Source organism: Cebus imitator, unplaced genomic scaffold (assembly GCF_001604975.1).
Source record: "Cebus imitator isolate Cc_AM_T3 unplaced genomic scaffold, Cebus_imitator-1.0 Scaffold424, whole genome shotgun sequence".
NCBI classification, from domain to species: Eukaryota; Metazoa; Chordata; class Mammalia; order Primates; family Cebidae; genus Cebus; species Cebus imitator.
The window spans coordinates 1,287,572-1,307,671 of record NW_016107739.1 but is presented as its reverse complement, the minus strand read 5'-3'; the positions used below and the strand labels follow the sequence as shown (position 1 = coordinate 1,307,671).

The 20,100-nt window shown below is 42.7% G+C and overlaps 1 protein-coding gene across 8 annotated transcripts in view; it reads right to left on the bottom strand.

Moving 5' to 3' along the window:
• The window catches only part of TENM4 (teneurin transmembrane protein 4), an 827,507-nt gene that overhangs the window by 111,797 nt on the left and 695,610 nt on the right, over positions 1-20,100 (bottom strand). For 7 of the 8 annotated variants that reach the window (XM_017509841.2, XM_017509836.2, XM_017509838.2 and 4 more), the window contains 2 exons: positions 14,858-15,043; positions 6,745-6,771 (listed from right to left, as the gene is read on the bottom strand). In XM_017509841.2, coding sequence (XP_017365330.1) covers positions 6,745-6,771; positions 14,858-15,043 — 213 coding nt within the window. The remainder of the gene's footprint in view (positions 1-6,744; positions 6,772-14,857; positions 15,044-20,100) is intronic. The other variant, XM_017509839.2, reaches the window with a different exon arrangement.

Genomic DNA, 20,100 nt, shown 5'->3' with positions numbered 1-20,100 from the left:
GGAAAGACTAACTAGGGCTGCCTGTGAGTGCAACGTAGGTACAGCCAGGCTGCTCTGCTCTCATTACGCTCATATGCACACCTATCTGCCTGTCTGTCATTTATGAAGCACCTTCTCTGGGCTAGCACTGGAGGTACAGAAATGAGTAAGACGTATTCTTATTCATGAGGAGCATGAAGCCTATCAAAGGAGACAAATTTATGTAGGCAAAAAAATTCACTGCTAAATGCCCTAAAGAAGACGTACAAAATACGGTGGGAACTTAACACAGGTGTGGCCATCTGAGACGGCTGTAGATGATTTGATCAAGAAGGGTCAGGCAATATTTTGTGGTGGTTTTCCTTGGACCATATTATAAAGTGGGAGAGTTTTTAAAAAATGCTATTAAAGTAGATTTGCAGGCTTTTTGATTGCCACATCATTAAACCTCCCTGAGTTTGTGGCTCAGAAATCTATGTTTGAGAATATGTTAAGTTACAGGGTTCACTTCAGCTTCTATTGAGCTACTTGGTTTTCACTCAAGTCCTTACATTAACAATCCTGCCAACCCCTTTCTCCAAGGGGCTATCAAAAACCACCTGTCACTGGCATACCTTCCATCTCCTCTCTGCTCCTGCTCAGCCTTGGGAGAGGTATGGATGTGAAAGCACTGTGTCAGCTATAAAGCATAATTTGTTTTATCATTATGAGCAGCAAAGTGCTCCAAATATGGCTAGAAACTGAATTTTCTGCCATGAAGTAATGGGAAATTGACTCATTATTCTTAAATGGGCCAACAAATGTGAAAGTGGTTGTCCAGTCCAAGACCTGGTCCAAGAAGCCACTCACTAAATGGCTGATCAATCAGAATCTAAAACCCGAGTGTTTCACGGACTTTTGACAGCTGACTGTTATTCAAAAGTAAAAGAAAAGAACACGTTTATGTCCACTTGAGATGTTCAACAAACCAACCAATCAATTTGGCCACTGTGTTTTCCATTCAAGGGAAGAAACATGTATCAGTTGTATATTCCAGCCTCGGAGGGATTCCTTGAAAGTTAGAAGTATATGTAGACTATGGGTTTCTGTACAGCAGGAGCCTGCTGGGAAAAATGGGAGGCTACCAGGACTGCCACTCCAAAAAGTGACTGAGAAAGAAGTTGTAAAAGTGAGCCTCAGGAGCAGAGCTATGACACACAGGTAGCTGTCCAGGCAATCTGACCTGGTTGCCAACATCAGCCACCTCTAGTGATCTAAGCAATCACAGCTTTCTGTTTTCTTCAATTTGTCTCGTGTCAACTTTTGTCCGTCCAGCTGGGACTTGTTTTCAATTAAGTTTGTATTTGGAATTAGTCATGGAGGAAGTAGGGTCCGATCTTTAAGAATGATAGCTGACTGCTTCCTTTTGCTGTAAGATACACCCTCTTATAAGATGCAAAGAGTATCTCTTGTGTAAGAGCACAAGCTTGAGAGGCATATCAAAGTTTGGCTGTACCACTCAGTGGCTGTATGACTTAGGCACGTTATTTCTTTGAGCCTCAGTCTCTTTACTTATAAAATGGGGTTGTTGGGAAGGTTAAATAAGATAAGGTATGCATGATGCACAAAGCCTGGCATACAGCTCAAACACAGTATCTGAATCTTCTACTCACCTTTACCTTCTCTCTATTTGGGGCAGAGGGCATATAATATCATATGCTGTACCCATAACCTCAGGTGGGGCTCACAGAAAGGCAAAATAGGAAACTGAGGCAGTTATCTAGATCAGAGTCAGCAAACTTGTTCTGTAAAGACCCAGAGAATAAATAGTTTAGGCTTGTGAGCCATATGGTCTCTTGCAATTACTCAACTTTGCCATTATAGCTTGAAAGCAGCCATACATAATTTTAAATGAATAAGCATGGCTGTGCTCCAACTAACCTGATTTACAAAAATAGGTGATGGGCCCGATTTGGTCTTTGGGGTGTAATTTGCCAACCTCTGGTTTTTAGTAAGCTGCCACATACTAAGGATCTACTAGGGCTGGCCATTGTGCTAGGCAGTTTACAAAGATTTCTAAAATAAGTAACTTTTTGTTAAAAATGTTCAGATATAGATTTTCTAGAGCAGATCCAATTTCACACCATTTAATCCTAAATTTTTAATAAAAGCCATGTGTTATAATAGAGTGAGGATGTTGGAGTTGGACAAACCTCAGTTCAAATCCTAGCAGCATCATTTTACTTACTATCTGTGTTAAAATTGGCAAATTATTTAACTCTAAGCTTCAGTTTTCTCATCTGTAAAATGGAGATAATACCTGATCCAGAGTATTTGAGAATATTAAATGAGATAAGATATACCAATTATTTATCACAGTGGGTAACATAAGTAGGCATTCAATAAATGAGAGGTGTTATTACTATTGGATTTACTTGTTTTAAGTTTGTATAATTTCACTAATAAATTCATAAACAAGAAAATAACCCTTTGCCAGTCCAACTTATATAATATTTAAGTCAAAAGCTATAGTTCTCACAAATAGTTTCTTCCCAAAGACAGCCAAGACAAGCACTGGGCTTGTCTCATGGTGCCATGAACATGCAGTGTGGTGGGAGGTGGCATGATGGGTTCAGGGCCGTGAGTCCCAATACAGGCCACCATTCATGCTTTCCTAGCATACTGTACTTTTCTCAATAGCAGCTGTCCTAAGGATACTTAAATGATCAATTCTGCAATTAGTTTCATTGTCTTACTTCTTCCGTTAGAATGTACGAGTGCCTGCACGTAGCAGACACTCAATATGTATTTGCTAAAATGAATTAACGAATGAGACAAGGAACCTGGGTTCTGTCCTGACTGATATAAGGGGAGTTGGGAAAGTTACTTTCTCTCTTTGGGCCTCAATTTCCCCATTTATAAAATAAGGATTTGGATGAGATGATCTGTTAGGCCCTTCTGGCATAACCAACCCAATAGAGTAGGTCGAAACAACTTCAAGTTAGTTGATTCTGTTCTTAAATTCAACAAACTTTATTCAGTACCTGGTGGATGCTGGACTCTGTGTTAGTTTTGGGGTGCACAGAGACAAGATGTATCATCTGCCCTAAAAAATTGTATATTCTTTTTATTTATACCATACTTTGTTCTAGGAAGGGTTGAAAATAGGTCTTATAATCACAAACCACACTTCTCAAAGTGAACCTTGTGAAACAGTAGTTCTATGAGGTCCTCAACAACAAGCTTCTGCAGTCAAATAAGTTTGGGAAACACTGCATCCTATACTTTTATAGTCACACTGAGTATCAATATATTAAAGACTCCAAGAAGCCTTAGAATAAAGAAAGCTGCTTATTTGATTACTACAGCATTTTACAGTTTGACCTCAGAACTCTTTTCCCCCACCCCACTACTAACCTGTGTAATATTCCATTCCATGGAGCCCTCTCTGGGAAGCCCTGCTCTAGTGAACTCCTGTGGGCACATGGCATCTTGGGCACATAATCCGTCCTGCTCTGAGGCTGCCTGAAAAGATCATCACCAGATCTTTAGAGGGATTAGGTCAATGAATCATTGAGGTGCCAGTTTGGAAGATGTGGAGCAGGTGTTTTCAGGGAGGGTTAGCTCTAGATGTGAAATCACAGAGAATCACAAATGTGAAAATCCACAGTCAATTTCTCCAAATGAACCAAGTGATACCCCGAAGATCTGCATTATCCTATAAGTTTCAGATGGACTTTGAGTACTTGTGGGTGGAACAAGGTTTGCTTTCATCCAGCCATTTGCTTCCAGGATAATCACACCCCCATTAGCCAGCATGAGGAAGCCTCCTCCTTTAAGAATGACTTGTTGACTTTCTTAAAGTAATGTGCCTATCCTTACCCACTGCTGAGGCTGATTAATTCCACAAACCCCAAAACTTATCAATAATTCAGAGAGCCCATCTGACAGTAATAATCCCTTCTGGAAGGACTCACACCAGGCATTTGCTAGAGTCAAAATAATGTAATTTTAAAGTTTAGAGAAGGGATAACAAAGCTTTTCAAAAGAAATAATGCCCTTTAAATGACAAGGGGCCACTTTATCTTCAATCTCCTGCTAAGGCCTATGAAGAAGCCCTCCTCGCAGCTAGCACCAGGTATGATTAGAAGACTTTCAGAATCCTTGAAGGTATTTTTCATTTAAGTGGCACGGATGCTATGCAATACACCTATAATATATCAAATGGCCCACTTCTTTATGTTTCTCTTATTAGTCCTCTTGTACTTTTTTTCTCTCTATATTCACTTCCCTAGACAAAGCCATCATCATCTCTTATCTAGATGACAGCAACAGTCTGCTAATCAGTCTTCTTGTTCTCAATAGTCCCTCCTCAATTCTCCTTTCACAACAGGGCCAGACTGATTTTCCAAATCACAAATGTGATCTAGTTATCATCTTGCTTTTAAAAACCTTCAGAGCATTTCTCATACCCTATGTTAAATTCCACAATCTCCAAGGCCCCAACAATCTAAGTTGGTGGGGTGGCTACTTTCTAAATGGTGGCCTTTGGACTTCCCTGTCATAACCCTCATCATACTTTGTTGGAATTATTTATTTTAGTGTCTTCTCTGGTAGACTGCAGGCACCTTGAGAGCAGGGACCATATCTGTTGTGTGGTATTCATATTTCCTAGCACTAAGGAGTTCAACATATTTGTTGAGTAAATGTTGTTTCTTTAGTCTCTACCAAAGCAACTGGGAAGCAATGAACAAAATCTGGCCCATCTCTGAACAGTAAAGCACTCTACCCTGACAAGACCTGAGCTTCCATGAGATAGATCTCTGAATTCTTTTTTTAGAATTAGTATCCATCATACCAAAATATCAATCAGATGAGGGCTTGGGTCAGACCCAGATTTTGAAAAGAAACATTTGCCTTTTAAAGCAAGTTATAAATCATTGACCTAATCCACCTAAAGTTCTGGTGATGATATTTTCTGAACTAAAGATCAGAACAGGTGATTTGGGAAAGAATATGGGCCACTTCTCAGTGAGGGTGCCAGTTTGGAAGATGTGGTGTGGAGGAAAATGTATTGGAAATTATGGACATTCTTAGTGACTTATGGTGACAGAAGACAGAATGTTAGAAATATGGATAAAGCCAGGGAATGTAGAGCCCTGGCTCCACTACTTATTAGAATTGTGACCCAGGATGACCCACTCAAGTTCCTCAACTTCAGTTTACTCTTTCAATCAAATGGGTATTGTATCTGTTCCCCTAAAAAAAAAAAAATCACACAACTCACTTAAGACTCATGGATGTGAAAAACTTCACATAGTAGGAAAATTTTCCATCAAATAGATGGTAACATGATAAAAGTTAGCCCACCCTGAAGAGTCCTCTGCTAATGATAATGTTTGAAATGCCTGTTTTAAAGAGGCTTGGAGGTACTACACTTTCTTGCTGGAATGATTTTATTCTCAGTTGAGGACCAGCACATGAAATATGAAGACCCTGGCTCCTCTTCCATCTGCTGAGTCCTATGCAATACCTTTGCTGTACTTGGCAGAGCTGTCCCAGCTGAAAAGCATTTAGTCAGTTATGTTTCCCCAAAATCCTTTCCATAAGTTTTAAAACAGCTGTTGCTATCTCTTATTAAAAGCCAATTTAGCCTTTTCCTTTACAGTTTCAAAAATTAATCTAGCTAATGAAGTCCTTCTTCAAATTAAGGGTGAGAATAAGAATATGATGACAAAACAGCGTAATTCATACTTATTGAGCATCATTCCTGCCCATAGACTAAGCACTTTGTATTCGTTACTTCACTTAATCCTCATGCTAGCCCTATGAGGTAGGTCCTGTTAGCAAGAGAAGAGAAGTTAAATCCTTTGTGTGTGGAAGCTGGGATTCAAACCGAAGCAGTCTGACTCCAGAGTATGTTCCTATCTGCTGAGCACATATTTTGTACCAGGTGCTGTGTTAGGGCCTGAGAACAAAAAGATGAATAGGTCATGGTATTTCTCCTCAAGGAGCTTAGAGTCTTTTAAGAGCACACATATCTGATTATTCTGAGACTTATTCTTAGAGCCATGTGGCCTATTTGGAAAATTAGGTACCACCTAATTAATGTAAATGTTTAAAAAGGAAGGAATTACTTTGCCTTTAGGGAATACTCTTCAAAGATAAAACTTACCAAAGTCAGGCCTTCTCTGAAAAGGAAAAGAAACAAACAAACAAAACAAACAGACCATCTGCAAACTGAGTTCAGGAGTCTGTTTGTCCCCTTGTCTCCAGACCCTGGCACAGGTACCTAGTACACAGTGGGTGCTCCATAGATGCCTGTTGGATGAATAAACACAGTAGAACTAAAAAGTAGTCCTTAAAATTTTTTGCTCTTGGGTCTCTTCCTCTCTCAGGCCACCCACCCTGGTTGCCAGCATCTTAATTCTGGTGGACCAGGAGCCATAACAGATGGGCAGGGTGACATGAGATGGGGTGGAAAGAGTGAAAGGTATATGTACGTGGGGTGGGGGGAGGGAAAAACAGAAGTACAATGGTGTTGTCAGAAACAGATCTGAGCATCTTGCGGGGAGAATGACACTCCAGGTATATCAACCACCTCTTGACTGAAAACCCATGCCCTTTGGGCAATGGATGCTGTGACAAAACTGGGGATGTGGTAGCATCTAGACATCATGCTTATGGGGTGTATATACATTTTTATATACACATTTCTTCTTTTATGCTCATACACAATCACACACACACAAAGACAACAGGAAAATAGAGGAAGGAAGACCATACCTTTAACTACCCTATCCAGATAGTGAGCTAGGGAGATAAAAGACAGGACATTTAAGGTAGGATCGAGTAAGTGCAATACCGTCTGCCACATAACCATGCCAGATGCTGAAGAGACAAAGGGATTGTGCCCCACGTTTGGGACTGGCCTATGCCATGGTGGGGAAAATAAAACCAAAGACAGGACGACACAAGAGAGGAGGAGGGAGAGCAAGCATTCTCCAGGAATGGCCAAAAGGAACTTCAACTCATTCTGTGATCCAGGCATTTGGAAATGTGATCACAGAAACAAGAAGACATATGAATAAGGAAAACGGACAAAGGAGGATGGGAAGCTGCAAAAGTGGCCACACTCCTGCTCTGCCAGCTTTGTCTGGCTTTACAGAAAACCAGAGCCTGTCCCTTTGACTACTCAGAGCAGCATCCAACCTCCCTACAGGTGAAGCAGCCATACCAAGAACAAGTGGTGCCCCATCTGGGCATTTCCAAGAGGTATTTCCAAGAAGTTGGAATTTAGAAATATGCAAAATTTGAATCATCTCTGATATGCACTAGCGAAGGGGTTGAGTCTTTGGTCAAATATATTGCTAGATTGTCTTTTTGCCATTCTTGAATTTTCCATGAACACATGTGCCCACATATGCTTGAATGCCGAATGCTTAGTGTTATAAGTTAGATGGATCCCTCCTTTGTGCATCTTACACAGACTATGAGGTGCAGGTCAATGGATGTCACTGTAAAAAACAGGACAAAGAAAAGAAAACCCGACAACTTTTCAATGCTTATTAACTCTGAAGACAGAATGATGTGTGCTTTGTCTTCCAGTGGAGGGGTTGTGTCTAAGCCTTGAATTATCTGGCCTTCTAAAGTTTTGCTTATTTGAGGATGGGTATCAAAGGTTGCTCTGAAGTAAACCCCACTGTGCACATATATGGGTGTCTGGCTGTGTGTTTAGAACAGGGCAGGCGTCTTAATACCCAGCATAAATCACTAATACTATCTCACCTGCCCTACCTAGGCTGTAGCTACAGCCCTTCGAGGAGCTTCTCTTTCCCTATCTCTCTACACCTCCCCCTAGTGTGATCTGCAAAGGCTATGTAGCTGGGTAGTCTCCTGAAGAATATGATGCCTTCAGCCAGGCTGCACTCCAGCTTCAGCTCAATTTCACACATGAATCAAAAGTCCATCAGACAGGACTGGACTGCAACGGTGTGGCCTTATCAGGAATCCCTAGGGCTCTTTAAACATTCTTACTCTCTTCAGAAAAAAAATATAAATTATATTTTTTCAATTCTCTGGATAGAACAGACATTGTTGTTCATCAATATATATAGTCTCAAAGACTAGTGGATGAGAGGCTGTGTTCTCAGTTCAGGTATCCATGTGGTCTCTGGTTCAAGTTGAAATACACTTCCGGAGGCTGCACAGCCAAGCGGAAAATTGGGAAGAGAAAATTTTAGCTGAGGCCACATGCTTTTCTTAATTCTTACAGATGTTGTGGAGTCCATGAGATGTAGAATATAATATGGGAACATGAGAGTACTTACTAAGCAGGCGTGAGTAAACAAAACTATGGAATGCCAAGCAATGAAAAATGGGGACAGCTCACACGAAAAATGGCCTAGGAAATATTTCTGGCTAAAGAGAAAGCTTTCTGGATTCTTGGTCCATCTGTCACTTTAGTCTTAGTCCAGCTAATTCATCTAATTTTGCAAAGTGGCCTAAAATTTCTTATTATCTCATCTCCCAGGATATGCTATCGAAGAGTATGAATACACAGAATTACCCAGCTCTAGTGGTCTTCTTAGCTTTCATATCTGCAGACTTTTTTGGAGGGTCCTAATAATAAGTTCTTGTGATAACTATGAATCCAGTTACAGAAGAGGTGGAGTGACCCTAGATTTCTTTCTCAGGGATGGCTTGGCTGGATGAGACTCCATCACTGGGATCCAAGTGGTCATATCACTGTGCAGCATCCACTTTGAGGGATTTCTCTGACAAAAAAACTTTGTTTCCAAACTTAATGGTGGTATCATGGTTCTGGTGGTGAGTAAAGATTACATCCATTCTAAAGGGTCATCTCCCCAGGACCAGTGGCTGACTTAAGAGAGCTCCCTCTCTTCTAAAGCCATTTCAGTTTCAAGACCCATTAATCATGAAGAGCTCTATTCAGTGAAAAAAATGTTTTGGATACCTTTACAAACTCTTACTAATTTATTCAGACCATAGGTAGGAAAAGAAGTCACTGGAAATGGTTATCATCAGCATTGCAAGTTTTCAGGAGACAACAGTGGACACTCGAAACTTCAAATCCTGACTCCACAAATCAAAAGGGATTCCTTTGCTACAAAGAGCCCCCAAACCACACTGTGAATCCAAAAGCTGCTAACAGCTAGTTAATACCAAGTCCATGAGTTTTCCGGGAATGGAACGGACCTGACTTGTCTTTGGCTATTGAAAATGGGAGTGATAACTGAGTCTTTGAACTTTAGTGCCATGTATTTATAAAAGGCACATGCAGAAGTCCATACTGTAAGTTGCTTTTATTGTTTGAAAACCTTGGCACACATGCTCGAGTACAATTGTTGAAAAATTCATGATTTTAAAGTACCAACTTTTAGAAAAGATGATGCAGAGTCTGCATTACGGAAGGTGGATTCAGGACTTCATCAATTCCTGCACCTTTCTCTTCAGAACTTCAGGATGAAGATGATGGCAGTAGTCGTCTTTCCTCTTGGGCCACACTTGTTTCTTTGGCCTTGGACAAACGTTTCTCATGTTTCTACTATGTTCTTATCTCTACGTGAAAAGTCGGAGACAGTAGTGACACTATAGCTATTTATGCTACAGACTGAGCTTTTGGCATGATGTTGGTCTGTGCAGTCTCACGTGTCTTTGGCATTTCTCTGTTCACCAACATAAGAACTTCTTTCCTTGACTTGCCTCTAGCAACAGAGGTTTCCAAAGGTTTCTCTTGGGATAATCTTAAGAATCTTCAGGGGCTCCCTATCCAAAGTTATGGAGAACATGGCAAGAGGCTTTCCATTCTTATTCGCCAGGAGACTCAGGGCAACTCTAAGGGCTGCATCCCTGGTACAGGTTAGGCCACAGGAAACAAGAATCACTACAGCTAGGGATGGGTTGGTGGTTCTAGTCATCCGAGCTTCTTTCAGATGGATGACACACCACCAAAGAGACATTCTTGCTAAGCTCTTGGATTCATTAGTGCTCTTCTCTCTTTCGATAACTGGTCAGTGACACCCACACTGACAGAAATTCACAAAGTTAGGTTCCCACCTTTACTACATGTGGGGTGAAGTCTCTCAGAATCATCAGCAAATCAAACTTGTGCTCTGATCACTTGAGGTAGATCCCTATAAATTTTCTCTTTCTCCTTGTCAGAATCTGTCCTGGCAAGCCGCAGGGCCTGTTGTGAATGAATGCTTTCCAGTGGAATAACCATAGTGTTATCATAGGTGCTGATACCTCATGAGTGATTTGTGGGCTCTTGGTTAATGATTTGCTGATTATGAAAAAGAAATCTGAGAGCTATCATTCAAATGCAGACAAAGGGCCAGGCACGGTGGCACATGCCTGTAATCTCAGCACTTTGGGAGGCCGAAGCTGGTGGATCACTTGAGGTCCAGAGTTCAAGACCAGCCTGGCCAACATGGCAAAACCCTGTCTCTACTAAAAATATCAAAATTAGCTGGGTGTGGTGGTGCACACCTGTAGTCTCAGCTACTCGGGAAGCTGAGGCAGGAGAATTGCTTGAACCCCGGAGGTGGAGGTTGCAGTGAGCTGAGATCATGCCACCATACTGTAGCTTGGGCAACAGAGCAAGACTCTGTCTTAAAACAAAACAAAGTAAAACAAACAAACAAAAAAAAAAAAAACAACCAAAAGTGGACAAAGCACTCCGGAAGATTTTGTGGCTGTTATTTATAATTTCTCTTCATTGGAAAGTCTGGTTTTGCTCACTCAAGTCATTGTATCTTCAGGGTATTATTTCGATCTTTACCCTCAGAGGAAGCTTTTGTTTAAAAGTCATGATTTCTAGATTTGGACAGCTCTCCTGAAGCCTGGTAAATAATTCTGTATATTTGGTACCTTGAACAATCACAGCTTTGGAGTCAAGGCTGGAATTTTATTAATGTAATCAGAAGTTGGCATTTTCTACAGGTGTTTTCAAACTTTAGAGACAAGGGGCACTGTGGTGAATAGAAAAACCATGTAGAACTGATCCAAAATGTTAGCAGTGTTTTCAAAGAAATCAGAAAAAAAGTTAACGCCTTGTTAAATTTAACCATGATTTTCAGCTTTCTCACAGGAAATCAGAGGTCAAGTCCCAGACTTACGGGATCCATAAAACTCTTTGAAAAGACAACCAAAAATATGCGTTGGGTGACTCTCTGTCAATCACATGCTTGAGAAACAGATCCAAATCAATCCATCTTACCTTAACTTCTGGACTAGGAAAACTGGGTTTCACATATGTAAGTGGGAGTATTAGTGTCATATAAGTTAGAGTAAAAATGAAGAATCCCTTTTTCTTCGTGAGGTATTTTTAGGAGCAGGTGACTCAGTTTTGGGTTGATGGGTGTGCAATTCTGTGGGCAGTGGAGGAAGGGGCTGGGATTCTATCACCCTTGGGGATCTCTTCTAGCCACCCCATTCTGTGATTCACGGATAGAGAAGCTGAAGCCTCAGGCAACTACGTGGTCTGGGCTGGTGCTTTTACCAAAGACCCTTCTTCAAGATGCAAAGAGACAGGTGATTCCTAACGTCATAAAGAATTAGGATTGAAAGTGAAATATTTTTGCTGTTAGACAAAAATACTGCCATTGAAGAGGATGCCACTGTCAAATTCCCTTTTATTCTGAAAACCAACCTCTCTTGAGAAGAATCAAGTAGCTTCCATGAAAGATAAGGTGAGCCAAAGGCTCTAAAAGATGATATTTTTTAAAAAAAAAAAAAAAAAAGAAGAAGATATTTAATTCCTACTATAATCATTTGCTCTGGGAAATGTCATTGGGGTAAAAAGGTTCTTAATGCTGGGGACTTGGCCATTAGAGGCCCAGATTTGTCTTGTTCTTTAAATTCTGTATTCCTGGTATATGGTAATCAAGCCACTCCTTCCTGTTTATGCAGGGCGGCAGTATGTAAATAAACAGGCCCACCTCTTTTTTTGCTTCCACTGCCTAGAGGTCTCTAAATCAGTGTCATGGATACCAGCTCTTTCTCTGCTGTGGGAAATGACTATTGCAGCTAGAAGCTAGCTGCACGATAATGACCTTTCGTATAACAATGAAATCTGATAACAAGAGAAAATTTAACACTTTGAATTTTTAACTTTTCACATCAGCAGTTTTTTCTTTTCCTAAATCACCCTCACAGGGAGTAGAGTTCTCTGGAAACAGGGAAATGCTTCTTGTTACCATCAAAGACTAAAAATGAATTTTTCCTTCTCATTTCTATTTCAACAAGAAAAGGATGGCACCATTGTTTCTCTACCTTGCCTCCCCTCCCCCTTTCCTTATATCCCACAGGGTTATTGAAGTGTTCCTTCAGCACAAGGGTATTGAGTTTCTCGTGGGGACGCAACTGGCCACAGGCAAAGACCCACAGAGAAGGTTACCATGCAGGAAAATTAGACAAGGACAAAGAAAATGCTCACCACACAATGAGAGGTAGTAATAGAATTCCCAGCCAAAGTCCTTTCAACTGAGCACTATGACTAGTCCGTTGCTTCTTCAATGTCCTATGACATTTCTTTGGTATTTAGGACTGTCAACCTTCTTCTTATATTTTGCATATTTGCCTTGATGTATTTCTTATCTGGAGAGGAAAAGGCATCTGCAAACCCAAGGTGGTATCTGTTCTTGAAGAGTGACAACAGAGTATACACGGGAGGTAGAAGAGGATGATTTGACTTCTTGGCATCCAAATAAAAGGGACATTCTTAAAGCCAGGCTGACGAATATCCAGAAAACACTACAAATAAAACAGCCTGCCCACAAGCCCTGACGTGAATCATCTGTGACTAGGGAGAGTTTCTCTAGGATGAGATGCATTTATCTTACAACATTTTTGTCCAACATTTGCAAATGTTTTGGAGTTTGGTAAGATGAGCTGGGAACTCTGTAAGCAAGTGACAGCAAACAGAATGGGCCCTCTCTGGGCTCTACTTTTTTTTTTTAAAAACAGGTATGGGCTTTCTACTGCGCATGGGCTTTCTTCTGGGCTGGGAAGCTAAAAGTTTGGTTCATCCTCAGTCATGTAGAAAAGGGACCGAGAGGGGAAAGCAGAGTTTAAAGAGGCTCCTTGGATGACCAGGGCCATTTCTCACTAAGGGGTTTCCAGGACAATTTTAAGGAAGGATGACACCGATATAAAGAAGCCATCAAGGATCACACAGTAAGATGACGCAGCACAACCTGTAGAGGCTGATACAGTGGCTGCCATTGCTACGTAGTGGCTCTCTTGAGGGTGGGGGCTGAGTGCAACCTCCATGACAGGGCACAGCCTCCAGGAGGGACAGGAACAGGTGTCTCAGTAGAAAACCTGGGCTTTGCCATGCAAGGGCTGCAGAGCAAGCAGCTGGCAAGAAAAAATCAAGTGTCAAATCCCTGTTCTACCTCTTTAAGTTCCGTGACCTTACGCCTCAGTTCCTTGAAAATGAGGAAATAATACATACTGCTTCACAGGGTGGTTGTAAGGAGTATAAAATAATGCAGTTAAAGTCCTTAGCACAGCTCCAGGCAAGTTGTAAATACTTAAAAATCCGAAGCCATTATTATTATTACTAATATTAATAAATGTAAGGCATTCCATGGCCAATTATAAACTCGGGATGTTGCAGGGGCAGGGACCAAGGATATACATTAACTTTAGGCTACAAAACAAAAACAAGGAAGACTAAAAAAACCCACAAGGGATAAGAGGTAGCTCTGTTTGCTCAAAATTCCTTTGTCTCTCAAAAGCTGTGGGGCTTGTCTTCCAGTTTCTCTAAGACCCAAGAGGTCACTTTCAGAGCCAGAAAGGCACCTGGAATCCTGCCTTCTAAAGCCATGTGCTCACCGTCTGATCACAGACCCTTCATTTAAAAAACCACTGGAGGTCACGTTTACCTATGTAACAAACCTGCACCTCCTGCACATGTATCCTGGAACTTAAAATAAAAACTAAAAAAAAAAAAAAAAAAAAAAACCAGAAAAAAAACGGAAGGGGAAGAAGTTAAAACACACATACACAAACCAGTTGATTCAATAAAGAGCTTTTGGTGAGTGTTCATTCCAGGATAATAAACCAAGCAAAACGTCTGGCTGAATTTAAAATCAACAAAACCAGCAGGAAAGGCAGAAAGAAGGGAATGAAGTGATCAGCTTGTTTTCAAAGCTGCCAACAAAGCTGCTTCAGCAGGAGCTGGTGCGGAGAAGCCCCCAAGGGAGGGGAAAGGAGACAAATGCAGACAGGATGGAAGCTGAGGATGGGGAAGATCCCAGCCCTAATGGACTCCACATGTGGCCTTAGGGCCTGTGGGGAGCTCTCCCCAGGATTCCAGACCTCTTGGGGAATTCTGACCTAGGAGCCCAGTGGGCATGGAGGGCTCAGAGCCAAGCCCCAGCCATCCTAGCCAGATAATGCATTGGATAATAATGGCTGCATGTACTGGGCACTCCTATGCCAGCTTTTGCTAAGCTCTTTACATATATTATTATCCACATTTTGCGAGTGAGGAAACTGAGGCTCAGCGTGTTGACGGGGCTTGTCCACAGCTGCTAAGAGGTGGTCATCTGCCTCATTCCTGAACACAAACCTTCTTGACACAGAGTTATACTGCATTTAGCCTAGGAGGAGCTGAACAACAAGGTGTGCTAACCAGCTAACCAGGACCAGGGAAATGGAAATTGGAAGGAATAAGGTTGAAACTATCAAATTGTGAGTTTAAACCCAACTGATGGCTAGGAAATGCCAGTCGTAATGCCTCCAGATGAAAGGACTTTCTTTCCCATCCCCACATGCAATGAGGGCTCAGGCTGGCCCTGAAATGCCCCGACAGACAAAGGTGTCCTGCAGACCAGAGAAGATCCCCGGGAACCTCGGCCCGCCATACCGATGGTGCAGTGTTCACCATTCCAGCCAGGGCTGCACTCGCATTTGCCGTCACGGCAGGTCCCATGCTCGGCACAGCGTGGGTGGCAGGCCCGCTGGTCACAGGCTGCCCCCATCCAGCCATCCTCGCAGCGACAGGTGCCTCCTATGCACACGCCATGGCCGCCACAGTCAGCAGCACAGATCTCTGTAGGGAGGAGAAAAAGGAGGGAGGACACCAGGGCCAGGAGGGGAGGCAGCGGCCAGAGGGGCAGGGAAAGGAGGAGAGACAGACAAACAAGTATTGAGCAAGTTATTGTTGGAAACCAGAGTCACACTTGGTTACATACCTGGGTTTCTGTGACAGATTGGGATTCCAGAGACTCGGGAGACTAATCGCTGTGGACAATGACCCTTGAATGAGAACAATTCTCTGAGCAGAAGCCTGCCCTGTGCCCGTTTCCCCACCAAAAGAGGAGGATTGAAGAGCTCGGCTCAATTTTCTTCTCTCTCTTGCCAGCCTGTCCCTGCCTTTGTGCTTGCCCCTTCCAAAGGGGACCAGCCTTCTGAACAGACGTCAGGAAACGTCAAATTTAATTAAAAACCAGTTATGTGTGAAAACAAAGTCAGGATGAGTCCCCATAGCCAAATGAAGTGCTTGTGGTCTGGTTGGGCATGTGATGAGTTCTGGGGCCTGCATTTCATGACTGCCTGGACTCTGATTGAAGTTGAGGCGTAGGAGGGAGGCTGAACCCCACCCACGATGGGCATACTCTGGGTTGGTGTCCAAAACCTGCAGTTTATTCTATGCTTTTGCTGGATTTATTTTCAGTCTTTCAGCTTCCTGCTTCCTCACCCCAACTCCAAGAACCATCTAAATGGGGTTTCAGATCCAAAGCAAACGGTTTGGAGTAGGGGCCAGAGTGGAGCTGCTCGCCCTTCACAAAGGCCCATCTGTGAGATGGAGCAAAACACACACGGCCCGATTCACAAGCCCCTGAGGCTCCAGGCCAGCTACAGCTTCATGCTTACTACAGGCGGAGGTGGTAAAGTCTTCCAAAATGCAACTGCTCTTTAGGAAACAGGTGGAGCAACCATGTCCACTGAAGCTCTCTGCCAGGGCTCTGGTGGAGAGAGACTCTGACTTGATTCTCATGCCTCGTGGCCCAACATACTTCAAATTCACATGAAAATCTCAACCCTTTTCATTTCTTTCAAACTATATTAGCTGGCGCCTCTGTCAAGGCGCATTTGCTCATCTCCCTTCCAAGCTAGATGCTTGGTTTACAAGCTGCTAATACCTTAGCCACTTTGAAAAAGAATTAGGTCTCAGAGGCTCAGACCTTCCTACCAGTCTACAAGACAATAAATAAAATGTTTGAGAATTTAAAAATACTAAGAGTTACAATGTATTTTGTGTTCCTGTGCAAGACATCCTGCCAAGCACATTACCTCAAAAGGGAGGTGCTAATTGTACAGTTACACATCAGATTCTTCAGCTGTAAAGTGGGAAGGGATGTCTGACCTGGAGCCAGGGACCTGGGTTCTATGCCAGACTCAGGAGCTTCTAAGCTGTGTGACCTTCTAAGCAACAGTTCCTGGTCTGGATACTGTGAGCTGTGTGATGCCGCATTGCAGCAGCCCTTTGCTGACCTAACTGGGCTCTGGCGAGCACCCAGTGAAGTAGATGACAAAAAAGCATGACAAAGATCAAGTAACTCAAGAAAGGTTTCCTGAATTGAGGCCAGCACTGTGAGCTTTAGACAGGGAGTCTAGGAGGTTTGTGACATGTAGGCCTGCTCAGCTGCTCATCTGCTGTGTGGCTTTGGGGAGGTCACTTCCTTTCTTCTGGGTATCAGTTTCCTCATCTATTGCAGGTGGAACCTGACGTCATTTAAGGTTCCTTCAGGCTATAAGAATGTGGGATTCTATGACAGAGCACTCTCCCTCTTAGATAGTGTAATCTACCCCCAAGAACTGGCTGAAAAGTAACCCCTCCTCTGAGAAATCTCCTGTAATTCACCCTGCGGGTTATTCACTTGTTTCTTTCTCTTCCATTTTTACATGGTAGAGTGTTTTTCTGTTTCTGAGTCTGTCTTACCAGTAGTCTAGGAACAACCTGAGGCTGGTCTAATTCCTCTGATCACCTCTATCCCTGGTACCCACCACAGATCCTGGTATAGAATAAACCTCCTATTAAGGTCTGTTGGACGACAGATGAAGCAGGGCATGCCTGGGAATATATGTGTCTGAGAATGGTAAACATTCACCAGACCCCCCTTAGCCTGGCTGAAAGTCCAACCAGGCCCACCTGTCTCTAGCGACCTGCCTGTATGAGACTGTCCCACATGAGGACAGGGCTGTGGAGCTACATCAAGCTACATCAGCATCCTCTAGGATGCTGTTCAAGCTCCTTTCCCTTCTTGCTCACATAGACAACAACCTGGGCTTGCCTCAAGATAATGAATGACAATCTCCAGGCCCCAGGACATCCTGGGTCCAGTCTCTGTAATTCCCATTTCTTCTGCACAACACTGAAAGGGCAATGACCTCCTGGTGACTCTGGAGGCTAGGGCTGGGGTCAGGGCTGGAACTTGCCCTTGAGAGCCCTTGGAGAGATGACAAATCAGCTTAGTATTTGTTTGGGTTTACTCAGCACTTTTTCCAGGTGGTGGTTTATGGTGTGAAAGTAAACAGTAGACAGCACACTATTCACTGAGGTGTGAGCCAGGAGAGGGGTGGGCTGCTGGGGCCAAAGCCACAGAGTTTTCAGGCAGCAGAGCACATGGAACCCATCATGAACCAAGAGAAGAGGCAGGCTTTTCCCCACAATGAACTCCCAGACTTCAGGTCTTAGCTAAAAGGTACTTCATTCCCTTTATTAAGTCACCTGGAGACAGTATGGATGAAAGACAGTAGACTTGGAATCAGATGTGATTCCAAATCTCAGTTCTGCCAGCTCTGTGACCTACTCAATAGGCATAAGCTTCCTTTCCTTCCTCTGTAAGGTGGGGATGATGATGGCAACCACTTCAGAGGCTTCTTCCTGCCTTATATATGGTAGGTATCAATAAATTCATGGTAATTCATGTAGTCTACTAATAATATCCACACATGCCTACTGTACGCTAGAGACTATTCCTGGTGCTAGAAATACAGAGGTAAGATATAATGTCTGCCCTCCGGGAGATTGTAGTCCAGATAAGGCACAAACTAATATTGGCATTCAAAAGATTATCCAAGTATCCTACAGCTATTACTCATGTCTGCACATTTTTGCTATGTACAATGGATTAAAGAACATGGAACTCAAGATCAGACAGGTCTGATCTACCTATGGCTTTGCCACCTGCTGGCTGGGTGATCTGCAAGTTGCATGTTATGCAATTCATTGAGCCTTGCTTTCCATTTCTGTAAAAAGGGGTTAATAATTCCCACTACATCAATTTCACAGGGTTGGTGTCAGATCAAATGAGGTAATATGTGGGAAAGCCTTGTTTCATTTAACTAATGCTCACATCAAGTTTTATAGTTTGCAAAGCACTCTTCATGGACAATTTCTCATTAAACTATCACAACAATGCTGTGAGAACGCCTGGTTATTATCCTTCTTAGAGGGGTGGATACTGAGGCCCAGATAGTATGAGGACATTCTATGAGGTCACGTGATCATCTAGTGCCTTTTCATTGTTTGACAATCATTGAAATAGTACTTCAAGGCAGGCATTTTACAGACAAGGAAACTAAGCCTCAGAATAGGCAAGGAAGGCTGACGTTTGAGGCAAACTCTCAGCTTTTCCAGCAGACCCTGACCTCCTGCCACTTCCGGCCCTGCTTATCCTTTGTTACATCCAAGTCAGACCCTGGATATATAAAATGAAATGAGATCTTCTACACAGAGTTTCCCAGGCACTTAGTCTCACCCTTCCCATCTGGAGACTATGGCTCTGTCCATCCAAACACCCAACTTCCTTGCCAGTTTACACTAGATGTGATTTCCTGGCATGAAGTTAAAGTGACCTGGTGACTAGGCACCCCTCCACCAGCACTTTACAAGCTGGGTTGTGAGCTCTCACACATTTTAATGAAAGGGGCCTGAACCAAGCAACCTTGATGTTTACGGGGTGCCAACTGATGGTAACCCAGCCTGGGAGTGCTTGGATTCTCTGCAGATGGGCCTGTCTGACTAAGTGAAGAGACCCATAGACTCAAGATGAGAGTAGAAACCTGAGATACTACTTTATCATATGTCCTCAAGTCACAGTCCCTATTGTTTCTTTTTTTCAAATATCTTGAAACAAAAGGAACTGCTTTATTTTTCCTTCTCAGATTCTGCTTTGACATTAAATCAGATATAACTTCCTGAAGTGGCTAGTGAAAACTAAACAGGATGATGCTAAAGAATGTGCTTTGACAGCTCATATGTCTTTTACATAATGTAAGTGGTCCTTTGTGAAATGTGGGTCACAGTTCCTCTCCTAGACGCAAGTTCCCTTATGTAAAATGGGGATGACATCAACTACTACACTTTGGAGAACTGCTACAGGAATTACTTTCATTTGGTTGATTTCTTGGGTGATCCCTTTGTGTAAGCCCCACAGTGGGCATTGCAGATTCCATGGTGATTATGACAGGCACAGATTTTTTCCTGACCTCAAGGAGTTTACATTCTAGCATAGCAGACAGATAAAACTTAAATCAATTCAGCATGAATGAAAGTACGGCTTCTAACATAGTGCATGCACATATTCAGGATATAATAAAGACACACATTTTTATAAGAAAGGAAATGAGATGTAGTGGCAAGTATACTAGACTTAACTCAGAAGATCAGATGTGAATTCTGGCTTTTGCAACATACACAATAACAAGGGAAGGTTTGATAAATGGTAGTTGGCTCTCAAATGACCAATATCAGAGCTTTCTGAATGCATGTTGGAGGGCTGGGGTCTGGGAGGAATCTTTTGAAGTACTAGGAGTACACAAGCCATAACGTAGACTTGGGTTCAGATTTCCCAGCTGTGGGTCCTTGGGAAACTTAATCTCTCTGAGCCAGAATTCTTTACTCCTAAAATGAGGAGAGTAATGAAGGTCCCCCTCCAGGATGAGTAGTGAGAACTGAAAAAAATAGTTTACCTGAAAAGCTTGGCTGGGCATGGTGGCTCATGTCTGTAATCCCAGCACTTTGGGAGGCTGAGGTGAGCAGATCATGAGATTAAGAGATTGAGACCATCCTGACCAACATGGTGAAACCCTGTCTCTGAT